Here is a 13,695-nt window from a genome sequence, read left to right on the forward strand (position 1 = left end):
TAAAACAGGTAAGTTTAGACAGGAAGTGTTAGAGTCTGTATTTAAACTCATGTCTTCTATATCCAAAACCTGTACTTTTTCTACAATACCATGGTAATGCTCTACCGCCATTTTATCTGCTTAAATTTGTTATGGAACTTTAAGAAAGAGTATGCTTTATCCTTACCAGGGCAAAAAGGGTAAAGAAATAATTGGCTATCTGTCATGTCTATCTTCACCTCTCTATCCCTATCATCTTTTTTTTTATTCCTCTTTTTTTCTCCCTTCTTTCTTACCTTGGCCTGTGGGTGAAGATCCCTAGTATTTCTTTGCTTTTGTGAGGAAGATCAGCAGAGGTAAAATTATAGTAGCTGCCTAGTGCTTCTTCCCTAGAGCACAAGGTAACTTAAGTTCTAAATATGAAAGGAACTGATAAATAAGTATAATATCTTTTATCACTTTCACTTTTGTTTCATTTTTTAGACTTTATTTTAAATACTAACACAGTGACAGCCTCATTTGAAGCTAGCAGCAAATATTTAGAAGAGGAAATATATAATACATCAAGATTAAAATTGACTATAATTTATAAATGAGTCATTTTGTTATGTGGGAATGAGAATCTTAAAACATAATGAAAATCTCCAGATGAAGAAGTGAATTAGGAAGTATATACCTACTTACCTCTCTTTTACAACCCCCTTTTAAAAGAAAAATACTTGTGAGAGGTTGGGTAGGAGGCAAGAGGAAAAAAAGAAATTAGAGTAAGTATTACCAAAATTTTTGTGTAAATGACTACAAATAAAATTGTTATCAGTCAACAATGATTTTTAAGGGCATGGGCATGCTTTTATGTTCAGAGAAAAAAGTATGAGAAATGATATGGGGCCATGGGACCTAAAAGTCAATTAAATTTGAAATGTAACTAGTACATGGCTTCGTAGACCATTGAATAAACTACAAGATCAAGCAGCTTTGCAATAATACTTTAATAGAGACTTAAAATTATTTGAATTTTTTCCCGTTCCACAAAATTATACTTGTATGTAGTTGATTAGGCTACAGAGTAGGTATTCTTGAGTTGATTAAATTCACATATTTGGTTTGCCCTACAATTTTTTTATGAACTCTTTAACTGTTTTTAGTAAGGCACTCTTAGTCTGTTTTGATTGAACTCTTTAGCTCTTCCAGCTGTAAAAGTAAATAGGCCAGTGTGTTAGAATTAGGTGTTTCCTATATTTCTTTATAAAAATGGGTGAAAATAGTTATTAGAGAGAATACCTGGTTTCTAATTTCCTAAGCCAAAGAAAGTTTTTGTTTACTGTAAAAAATGGTCTTATCCATGTTTTTTCTAATATTTTCTGTGTTTCCCGTACTCACTTCTTATCCTTTTGCCTTTTACTATATATGGGTCTCCTGCATCTCCTTATGCTTCCAGAACCCTTTCATCTTTTGCTGTAATGATCTCCATTACCGTATTTTGAAAATACATTCAACTTATTCTTATTCCTTGCAATTTGACTTCTGCCCTACCTCAGAGACACGTAATCAAATTCAGTGACTTTTCTTCCCTTCAATTCTGTCTTCTTGAGTTTTTTTTTAAAATAGTATTTAACAAAGACCTCTTTCTTTATTAGTTTCTGATAATATGGTTGCTTGGATAGCCTTCCCCCCAAGGTAATAACATTTCTTGGCTTCTTCCACTTCACTGCCACCACCTACACCAACACCATACTACTCCTACCCTTTGACCAACAAATTTCCAGTCAATATTCACCTAACATGCGAGTCTCTCCTGTATGCAAGACATATTGTATAGGTGCTGCAGATATACGAAGGTAAAGAATATATTATTCTTGTTCTAAAGAAACTTAGTGTCTTATAGAGTAGGTATAATATAAACTAACAACTGTAATATGAGGCTGACTATTCTCATGAGAAAGAGATCCTAGGAACAGAGACATCACATCAGACTTTGCGGGTGCAGGAATGTGCCAGATACTAAGCAGTTGTTTTAGCCCAAAACCCACCTTTCTATTCTCTGCTTTGTGGCTGGACTTAATACATAAACCACTTGTTACTCCCCATTAGTCTCTGCTGCCAGTAGGGGGCTCTACAGAGAGATTGCAGGGCTGGCAAAAGAAGAAGGGGCTTGCTCCTGTGACTTCCCTCTTGGCTTTCAGTTCCTTTGAGCAACCCAGCAACACTTCTTCACCCTGGCTGCATCAGTTTTTCCTGTAGCAGGAATTGAATCCAGTTTGCATTTTCTCTAATACTTATAGAACTGTCCGAACCTGTACCCATCTCCTCAGGGGTATGGATCCCAAACCTTTGGGGCCCTCCTTCAACTTCAGATATATTAGTATCAGCCAATCTATGCCCATTCTTCATGAGTCTTGAGTTTTAGTTCCATGGGATTGTTCCTCTAAGCTTCTAAGTTTTAAAAATTCCAGTCTCTTCCCTTGTTCCCCCAGTTTTTTGGTTGGTGGTTGCTTCTTGTAGTTGCCACTTCCATAATAGCTCAGTACTCTTTTCTTGCTTTTTCATTTGCTTAGTATCAACTTTACACTTGGTTAACAATCCTTTATTTTAAATTTTTTCTGTTCCCATAACCAGTATGACTTCTATCCCCTGTTTACACCCTGACTGATATTGGGAGCAGAAAACAGTATTTCAGTTTGATTTGAAGGAAGGGTGGAATTTCAGTAGGTGAAACTCAGGAAATTTAAAATAGAATGAATATCAGCATGAGTAAAGATTGTGAAGATGAGAAATTATGGTGTATATTTGGGAAACATTTTATGTTCTAGGGTTTTCTTTTGAAGTGTAAGGTACATGTTATAAAAAAAAGATTAAAGAGAGAAGTTGGTGTAGGTACTAATTTGGAGGACCTTGAACTCTAGGCTGAGAAATTTGGGCTTAATTGGTAACAAATGATTTTTTTTAAGTGGAGTAATGACATGATTAGAATTCTCATGGTGAAATGTTTGGGTAATAAAGTCATGGCAGATTAAGAAAAGTGAGGATTGTACATGGTAAAATCTTAGTGTTATAGCACTTGTGTTTGTTTTTGTTTAACTTATGGACAGGTGCAAAAAATAATCCTCTTTTGCAACCCAGAACTCATTGTTCAGTATGAGTTTTGCTACATATAAGAAGGAATATTATGAAAAAAAAAATCTTGATGTTAGAGGTTATGCTAAGCATCACTGTTTTCCCATAAAACATTCATCCAGGAAATACGGCCAGTTGTTAGGAGTGCAACAATGAATATGAAAAGTCTATTCCCAAGTCTGGTGGAGAAAAAAGATACAGACTCAAGATAATTATAAAACAAAGTGGATAGATATGGGAGTGCATAGAGAACTATGACATATGAAATAGAGCACAAAATGTGACCTGGAAGGGTCAATGAAGACTGATTTGTGATGACTAGGGAACAGCCGTGCATAAAGGAGGGTATGAGCCAGGCTTAAAGAACAAGTCTGAGAAAAGGCAGAGAGGGAGAAACAGCCTTGTTTTGGCAGAATCTAATGGGAAATTATAAGATCTCTTTAAGAACAGGTTCGTTTTCCCCTTCTTGGTGTGGTTTTTCTGCCAACAGATAAAATTGAACTGAGAAGGAGCCTTAGCTGTTGCAAAAGTGCATGTAATGCATATGTATATATCTTGGTTCCTAAAATCCTGTAGCTTTTATAAAAGGATAGATCAGATGAATGGATTTTAAGCAATATCTTTTCACTAGTTTGTATATGGGAAGGATATGTGTATATGTTTGCATGTATGTGTATATACATGTGTGTATTTATAGAGAGGGGGAAGAGGGAAACAGATGTAGATATAGGGTAGGGAATTGTGATAGAAACTCAGAAAGAAATAGCAGGGTAGCTTTTGCATTCATGTGTATTACGAGAGTACTTCAAAGAGTACATGGAAAAATAGAATTAAAAGGTAATACAAATCTTCTATGAACTTCCTGAAGTGCCCTCATACTTTTTCCCTAAGAGTTATAAGTACAATATTAAAGAATTTTTAAACCATACAAATAATTTTTAGATTGAAAAATGTTTACATCAGAATTGTAATTTGGCGGGACAGAAGAATCAAGTGAAATGCAAGGAAGAGAGAAATAACAGGGAAAGGAGCCAGAGAGAGAATATTGTGAGTTTTCTTTGAACCTTTTCAATTTCTTCAGTTGAACCAAAGGTCATAAATTGTGTGGCGTAAAAGGGGACCATCTAGGGCTGACCCCGTGGCACACTCGGGAGAGTGCAGCGAGCTGGGGGCGCTCCCGCCGTGGGTTTGGATCCTATATAGGGATGGCCGGTGCACTCACTGGCTGAGCGCAGTGCGGGCGACACCAAGCCAAGGGTTGCGATCCCCTTACCAGTCACAAAAAAGACAAAAAATAAAAAAATAAATAAAATAAAATTTAAAAAAAGGTGACTATCTATTAGAGAACCAAATTTGGGAAACTCCTTAGATAGACCTGCATGGATAAAATTTTAAAAAAGGTGACTATCTATTAGAGAACCAAATTTGGGAAACTCCTTAGATAGACCTGCATGGTTGACAGAAAAGCAATCTTATAAAGTTCATGTTCTCCAGATGTACAACAATTATATAGTAGTTGGAAAATATCCAAGTTTGATAATAAGTCTGTAATTGGCTTAAATTTAATCAAAGCGTATACATTGTGGGTTTTAAAAAGTTATCATTTTTATGTTTTTGGTGTTTAGGCTAGACAGCAACAAGCAGAATTGGCCCAACAGGAATGGCTTCAAATGCAGCAAGCTGCCCAACAAGCCCAGCTTGCTGCTGCCTCAGCCAGTGCATCCAATCAGGCAGGATCTTCTCAGGATGAAGAAGATGATGATGATATCTGAAATTCACCAGCTGAGTTTCTATTTCCTCTCTAAACATTTTTCCCTGCACAACAAAACAGTAAAAGAAATGCTTATCTGTGATTTTGTATGCATCTTGGTGGACTTGCCATTGGTATCCTAGGGATGTCTGCTGTTAAGTTTCATCTATTGTGTGCTGTACCTGTAAAAACTATCTCTTTGAACTATTGAAAATTTAAGGTTCAGTATAATATCAATTTTGAATTTTTAATGGTGTTTATGAAATTTTAGATAGCAGTGAGTCCTTTATTTGATCAATAAACAGTGTTACAGAAAACTTCAAGTTTATAAAAATACAGTGAAATTTATACAGAAGCTCTAAATCTGCATTTGCATTTCCTCTGGCCTTTTAACTAAACTAAAAATTGGGAATTTTAAAGTATTGAGGGGGTTGCTGTGTGATGCAGTAGACACTGGATCAGGTTGGTAAAAAAAGACTTCAGTTCTATGATATCTGAATGTTTTGTCTTTTAAAATGAGTATATATACAGGCAATAAGTATATATGCTCAGATAAATATACTTGTTTAGAAAAACCTCAGAAAAGACATTCAAAAACTAGAAAGGAGTATGTTCAGTAGTAGTTGTATAAATGTGGTGGGTTGTTTTTGATTTTGTTTTTGTTTTGTGTAGAGGTGAAAACTACAGTTTTGTTATAGCATAATTCATTTTGAGCTATACTATTACATTTCAAAGACTGCCTAATTCTGAGAACTGTCATGATTCTTTCTGTTTCACTCCAATTCAATAATTGTTAATAATATTACTTGCTTAGTCCATTCATGTTTATATTATTCAAATATATAGGTGGGACTTATGAAACAATTGCTTGGGTTCCTTGGTTTAACTGAGGTTCATGAATATTCATACCTTTGCTGGGAGAAAGAAATGAAAGTTAATGAGCATGCTTGCTTATAAAAGAGGGTTTTTTTTTTAATTTAACGTGTAGTTATAGTTTACTTATTTTTTGTTTTTAGTGTTACTTTTACATTTCCTTGACTAGATAGCCTAGAAAGTCCAATGCTACCTTTTGAAAAGGCATCATTGTCTCCCTCATTATAATTGAGTAATAGCTTTAAAAAAAAGATTGGCTTTGTTAAAGAAAGTGTGTCATAACTGATCAACCCTATGTGAAACATACATAGTTTTAATCTGCTCATTAAAAGGGAGAAGCTTTAATTTGGTTCTGAGAAAGTGTGGCAGTGATTGTTAGAGGAATCCAGTGTCTTGAAGAAATGGCATATTGTTTGTATTTTGGAAACAGAAAGGAAAAGCCACTTAAGATAGTATGAAGTATTTAAATTCCTGTGTCAATTGCCAAATCATGTAAAATTCTATATTCATCAAGCCCAGAAATAGATTGTGGCTGCCAAGATTCCAATTTTAATTGGAGAGCTGAATAAGTAAAATTTATAAGTATTAGATTTCTTAATGATCATATTTTGCAGTTTTAGAAAAGAAATATTGTTATACATTTATTAAATACACTTCCCCTATGTAATGAAAAGGTTAATTTTGCTCAGTATTTTAAGTTGAAGTTACTTCATGGATGTCATATTCATGAAGTGCATTTGGACAAGATAAAAGGAATTGTTTTTTAAAAAGTTTAAGTACCAAAGGTAGTCTAGTCTAGAGAAATAATAAGTTAATAAGTGTTGGCTTTTCTAATTTGTACTGTAACATCCTTATGCTTTCTATTTTAAGTATATCTGTTTCTTAAGTAAGCAATTTAGGTATTTTTCCACATCTTTTTTTTTCTGATGCAGAATTCAGGTTAATTTTTTACTGCATCTGATAATGTATTATATGTTTGAAGCCTAGTGACTTCATTTTGACATTCTTGTGATTTCATATGCTGTATTCTTCAAGCAATAAAATTCTGATGTGTTTTATAAATTGTTTTTATATTTAATGATCTATAGGGAGATTTCTATTATTACCATTTTTACTGGTTTAAAGAATCTTAAGCCCAAAAGATTTTTTCATTATGTGATATGTAGTACCTGCCCTTCTCCTTTGTTTACTGTTACTTCACAAAATGTGGTTTTGCTTGTGTTTTTATTCACAGTCCTAAGATCAGGTATAACAAAACTAATTAAGCAGTATTTTATTTTTAGCTTATTTTTGGTATTTGAAAGTTACTATTATATTTTGCCAGTTAAAATTTTAAAAACTTTTGGAGAAACAAAATCTTCAGTGTTCTGAAGAAACAAAGTTACTGTTTAGTGAGTATTTTTCCAATCCCCTTGAATATATATCTTTTTCAGCAGATTATGAGATTAAGTGTTGAAAAGGCACCAATTTTTAAAACTGCACGCACTATACACACAGAATAGTGCTCAAATAGGGATTTTCACAAATTAAACATGCTCATATCAGCAGCCCTCAGATCAAGACACAGAGCATTATGAGTACCCTAGAAGCCGCCCTCTTGCCCCGTCTTCACTTGATCTTAGCCAAAGACCGAGAAGCAATCTTGCCCCTGTCTTAGTACTATCTTTTTCCCTAGAAGTAACTAATGTTCTGACTTCTAAAACTATGGACTAGTTTTGCCTGTTTTTGTTTTATGTAAATGCAGTCATACATAATATATTCTTTTTTCATTCACCATTATTTTTGTGAATGTATTAGTTTCCTATTGCCACTGTAACAAATTACCACAAATTTAGTGACTTTAAGCAACACAAATTTATTCTCTTAAAGTCCTGGATATCAGAAGTCCAAAATCAGTTTTATTAGGTCAAAATCAAGGTATCAGCAGGATTGGTTCCTTCTGGAGTTTGTGAGGGGAGAATCTGTTTCCTTGCCTTTTTCTGCTTCTAGTGACTGCCTGTATTCCTGGGCTTGAAGTCTTTTCCTCCATGTTCAAAGCCTGCTTTTGTCATCACATCAGATCTTCTATATTCAGATCTTCCTCTGCCTCTACTTTTAGGACCCATCCCGATAATCCAGGATAATCTCCATATTTAATAACATATGCTAATTCTTTATTTATATGGCCATATAAAGTGGCAATCACAGGTTTCAGGGGTTAGGATCTGGATATTTTTGGAAGCCATTATTCAGCCTACCAAAGTGAGATTCATTCATATTGTTGCAGGTATTTGTAGTTCTTTCATTCTCATTGCTGTATATTTTTACATTTATTTATTCATTTTTTATTATATCCAAAATTTATTATTCATTCTACCATTAATGGGCATTTGAGGAATTTCTAGTTCTGGACTATTCTAGTGCTGTGAAGAATATCCTTAAACATGTCTTTCAATGAGTGTCTGTATGCATTTCTGTTGAATATATACCTAGGAGTGGAATTGCTGGTTCCTGGGGGTGCATATTTTCAGTTTTAGTGTGTACTGTGAAACAGTTTATGCAAGTGTTGTAAGAAGGCATCATCTTAATGTGTACCATTGTATGAGTTACTCTAATGTTCTAGTGGTCTGAGAATATTAATGAATTTCTCAAAATACCTAAATTATACCAAATGAGGTATACTTCTTCAGCATGTGTTTTGTTATTTAAAATTATGTAAGAGGGAGATGAAAGCAAAAGTATTTGCTCTTATTACTGACAAAACAGTATTATGCACTCATTTGGTTACTGCTCCTCAGAAGAAATGCAAGTTTTAGATAATTATAAATAGTATGTTGAGTTGTGTAAAAATCTGTGATTTAATTTTTAATTAAATTAAAATATTTTGATTATAACCTTATTAAAATACACAGATATTTCCTCATGTAGGTTTCTAAATTTTATTATGTCTGTTCAACTCATATATATCCAAATGGCCATCTGAAAGAATTATCCAATCCAGACAGCATAGGTGTTGCCTTCCACTGGCTTCCCTTAGATTTTTTGTTTCCTTCTTCCCTTCCCCTAACAGCTTGGCCACAAATCCTACCTCATCCCTTCTATTTTTCATCTTGTCCTGGAGCATAGTGTATCCTGGGTAAGACAGGACAAGGTGAAGAGAATGACAGGGTAGTCATTTAGGACAGTCACTTAGGACAGCCTCCTCTCACTCTTGCTTGTCTTCAAAGTGTCACCACTGGCCTTATCCTTTTTCCTTAAAATAAATGAAAAGAGAATGTGAGGAATAAAAAGAGGAAAGTTTTAACCTATGATTGATTTCTACCCTAAATCAAGCAATTTAATAAAACCTTAGAACAGGATTTCTCAACCTCAGCATTATTAGCATTTGGGGCCAGTTAATTCTTTATTGTGGGAGGCTGTCCTATACGTTGTAGGATATTTAGCAGCATCCTTGACTTAAACCCACTAGATGCCAGTAGCACTCACTCTCACTCCATCCCCAGTTATGACAACTCAAAAATGTCTCCAGACATTGCCAAATGTCCCTGGGGAGTGGTGGTGAGGGGCAAAACCACCCCTTGTTGAGAACCACTGTCTTAGAACATCTAGGTTTTACTTTTAAGATAAGGTACTGGGAGAAAGGCTGTGAAACTGAACCTCTGTTAGAAGCAACATGCAGCATCACTGGAAAAAAACAGAAAAACAGGTGATTTGAAGAGAGGAGGCCCGAGACTTCACATCTGCTGATTTCTTCACCCCCTTGGGCCCACTTCAGTTATTACAAATCTCTACTTGCTGCTTTTCTACCTCACTGCTAGCCATGCTCAGTTTGAAACAGATTAGGTAAATATTACTAAGAGATATTTTAACAAGCGTGTTAGTTAAAAACTTTTTTTTATCGTGGTTAAATACATACCATACATACCATAAAATTTAAATACATAAACACATACCATAAATTTGCCATTTTAACCAGTTTTAAGTGTACAGTCTGTTCCGTTAAATACGTTCATATTGTTGTGCAACCATCACCACCTTCCTTCTCCAGAACTCTTCATCTTCCCAAACTAAAACTCTGTACCCACTAAACAATGCTCCCCATTAGCCCCCTCTCCCCAGCCCCTGGTTAATACCATTCTGCTTTCTGTCTCTATGAATTAGACTACTCTAGGTACCTCATATAAGTGGAATTATTCTTATTTCACTTCCCATAGTGTCTTCAGGTTTATTCATGTAGCGTGTGTCATTTCTTTCCTTATTAAGGCCAAATAATTTTCCACTGTATGTATGTATCACATTTGCTTATCTATTCATCCATTTATGGACACAGGTTGCTTCCACCTTTTGCCTATTGTGAATAATGCTGCTGTGAATATGGGTGTACAAATAACTGTCTAACTTCCTAACAGGCATATTGTTTTTGAGTGCACAGATCTATATATTAAGAATTGTAACAGGGAAAGCAGTGAAATGTGAATGCATATATAATAACAATTCATAATATATGATAAATGTGACATGAACAAAGGGGACCAACTCTTTTTGCATTAGATCTTTTATATATGTTATTTCATTTGCTCATCACATCTTTGGACTAGGTATTGATAGTCCAGGGTGGTAGACTAGTAACACAGGTGTACCATTAGAAATAATAAACATACAATATGCAATATTTTATTTTATTTATGAAACTTCATATCTTATGCATAATGTAGTAAGTGAGGAGAATAATATAGTTCATGCTGTTTCCCTTCAATTTCATATTATATGTTTCTTGCCTTTGTATACTTTATATGAATAGCACCTGTTACTGACACGGAAGTAGTAGTGGAGATAGAAGAGGCAGACTTGCGAGAATAAGCTTTTAGTGTGATTGAGAACTTTTTATCAGGAATTGGGAGTGTAGGGAGAGAGAAATTATCTTATATCTAGCAAAGGAAGAAGAACCTATGCTTGTTGTTAAGGCATCTGAGGACCCACCAACCACTGGGGGAAAATACAGCAGGTTTAAAATTGTCTGGTTATGCAAATATTTTCTAATAAGTTTTTTTAAAATTGTGCCTATAAAAGATGACATTAACTTTATATTTATGTCACTAATAAACTTCTAGAATCTGTGTAGTAGGGAGTAGTAATGCGGTAAGATATAAGGATAAACACTGGTATTTATTTTGGAAACATTTATTTGGTGTATAAGGATGTTTTCTAGGCCTAATAGTGTTAGGTTTACATATGAGTTACATCATGCATACGAAGGTACTTAAAAAAATTTGTGGAAAAATGGAATTGAAATATACTATGAATCTTTTCATGAACTTTTTAAAAGACCCCTTGTATGATGGTAGCCCTTACAAAATTTGGTCTTGTTTATAATAAAAACATTTTATAAGTGAGGAAACTAAGGTTCAAAGAAATTAAGTAATACAATAACATCTAGCAAGTGGAGACGTCAGATTTTGAACCCCAATATAAGTAGTTCTAAGGACTATTTTTCTTCCACTAAATCAACTAGATCATTTCCCCCTCAAAGTACTCTGGGAATACTGGGATGAATCTTTATACCTTTATTTGAAGGTCATTTAAAAAAGTATAAGCCTGCCTAAGGATAGCAAATTGTGTGGTACTGCAAGATAATTGTAGAACTCACTCTGAAGAAGCAGAGATAATGTCTGGTAATATTTTTAGCTTTTTTTCCCCTGCCCACTGTTGTCTAAGTGATTCACTTAGTGTTTTGCAGAATATGAAATATTGTTAGAGAGGAGCTATTTCAAAAAGTTGATTTTTTGTATAGGCTTTATATAGGACTTTATTTTGGTTAGAATACTAAAGAAAGTTTATAGAAAAATGTGACCTGGCATTGGGGTTTTAGAGTTTCATCTCATCCAAATGTCGTAGAATTTTGGGATCTTTATAAGTAAGCTTTCTATTAAAAATCAAGGCTAAATTTTATTTTTTAATTGCAGGGACCCTGTTTTTCATATCTCTGTAACAATTATACAAATAGGAAACAAGATCTGGTAGCTGTGGCTCATTTATAAAGGAGTTTGAAATTAAGGATCATGTTCTCAGTGGTACAAAGTCAGTAGCTATCAATATATAACACTAACCCTTGGAGAAAGTACTGCTTCTACATTAATCTTTTGGATGATTTTACAGTACTCTTGTCATACTGCCTTGGGGATTGGGCAACTACAAATCCTCCCTTAATAGCCTTATCAGTTCTTAGCTGAATCTTGCACTAGCTTCCAAATTGGCCTTTGCTGCCAGTTCTTCCTTGTTCCAGTCCATCCTTCACATTGCCACCATTGTTATTTTTCTGAAATAAAAATGTGAATATGAGGCTCTTCTGCTCCTTGGTGATTAAAATATAAAGTTCAAACTCTATTATGAAGTGTCTTTCACAGCACAGTTCAACTTGCTCTTCTACACTTTCCCAGTTGCACTGAAATCTGGGCTAAATAATGTTATCTCTTTTACAACTTTGCACTTGCTTCCTCCCCACTCTGGAATGATCTTTTCTCTTTACCTGGCAAAACTTCTGACCTTATCTCAATATTCAGCTCAAATTTTAGCTCCTATGTAAAGTTTTTTGTGACGCCATGCATAGTCACCCTTTCTCTCATTATCTGTGCCTGTGGTACATCTTTTTATTTTTGAATTCATGATACCATATTATAATTTATTTGTTTAGAAATCTATTACAGTGAGAGGTCCTGGTGGTTAGGGACCATATCATCATCTCAATATCCTTAGCAACTACCGTAATAAAGGTTTTTGCGTTGAACTTACAAGTGGTTAACCCTCAATTCGCCTCATGTTCCATACCTAGAGCTATGCATACAATACACAATAGGTATTCAGCAAATATTTGATGGTGATAATAATGGAAAAGAAGAAAAAACTACATTTCGTGAGCTGTATTTAAGAAGAAAGGTTCATGTATAAGTCATTTAAGAAAAAGTATCCTGGAATTGAACACATGTAGTTTCCTGGTGGATAAGAGCATTAGAAGAGGGCATGCAAGCTCCTCACTTCTTCCCCATACCTAGCCCTATGCATCTCTTTGTCTTTGTCCTCGGTAGAAGTGAATTCAGTATGGAAACCAGTGACCTTATGTTTTTTGTTGGTTTTTATTCATTTGTTTGTTTTTGGGGGGCAGCCAGCCAGTGGATCTGAACCCTTAATTTTGGTGTCTTGGTGTTATCAGCACCATACCCTAACCAAGTGAGCTAATCTTAGGCCAGCTCGACCTTGCCTTTTTTGACTTCACCTATAACAGAGTCCAAGAGTGATCCTATTTGAAAAGACGTGTTCAAAGCCTCTTGAGTCCCTGTCTTCATTGCCTCTTGAATAGAGCCCGAACTGCATGGTTTTCAAGTCATGGATGAACTATTATTCTAAGCTGTAGCAGTCTGCTGAGAGGAACATGGAGGGCTTTGGAGAGGGCAGTTGGGGCCAGGTCATGGGAAACAAGGAAGGGCTACCTGCTTCAGCACATCAAGAGACACATCGGTTCAATCAATAAATGTGTTCAACTGTTCATTCAACAATTATTAATGGGCACCCATTTTGTGCCAGGCTCAGATCTAAAGACTGAGGATTCAGCAGGGAATAACAAACTATCTTTATATTTTACATTCCCACAGAGGAGACAATAAGTAAACAATTAAAAAAAAAAAAAGACCTCAGGAAATTCATACAGACAATCCCAACTTCTGATGGTCTGACTTATGATTTTCTCAACTTTATGATGGTGTGAAAGCAGTACACATTCAGTACACTCCTCAACTTACAATGGGGCTTATGTCTGGATAAACCCATTGTAAGGTGAAAATATCATAAGCTGAAAATGCACTTTCGATTTATGATAAGATATTTTCAACTTAGGATGGGTGTATTGGAATGTAACCCTATTGTAAGTTGAGGAGCATCTGTATTTCAATACAGAAAGGATTGAAATTATCAGTAAACTTTTTCTTTTCTTTTCAGCATAGCACATT

General features: G+C 34.8%; 1 protein-coding gene across 2 annotated transcripts in view; it reads left to right on the forward strand.

Annotated features, from left to right (window-relative positions):
- The window catches only part of DR1 (down-regulator of transcription 1, TBP-binding (negative cofactor 2)), an 18,478-nt gene extending 11,700 nt beyond the window's left edge, over positions 1-6,778 (forward strand). For both annotated transcript variants that reach the window (XM_008572043.1, XM_008572044.1), the window contains one exon: positions 4,719-6,778. In XM_008572043.1, coding sequence (XP_008570265.1) covers positions 4,719-4,865 — 147 coding nt within the window. In that variant the 3' untranslated portion in view covers positions 4,866-6,778. The remainder of the gene's footprint in view (positions 1-4,718) is intronic.
- Positions 6,779-13,695: the final 6,917 nt, after the last annotated feature.

The sequence above is a fragment of the Galeopterus variegatus genome, unplaced genomic scaffold, assembly GCF_000696425.1.
Source record: "Galeopterus variegatus unplaced genomic scaffold, G_variegatus-3.0.2 Scaffold748, whole genome shotgun sequence".
NCBI classification, from domain to species: domain Eukaryota; kingdom Metazoa; phylum Chordata; class Mammalia; order Dermoptera; family Cynocephalidae; genus Galeopterus; species Galeopterus variegatus.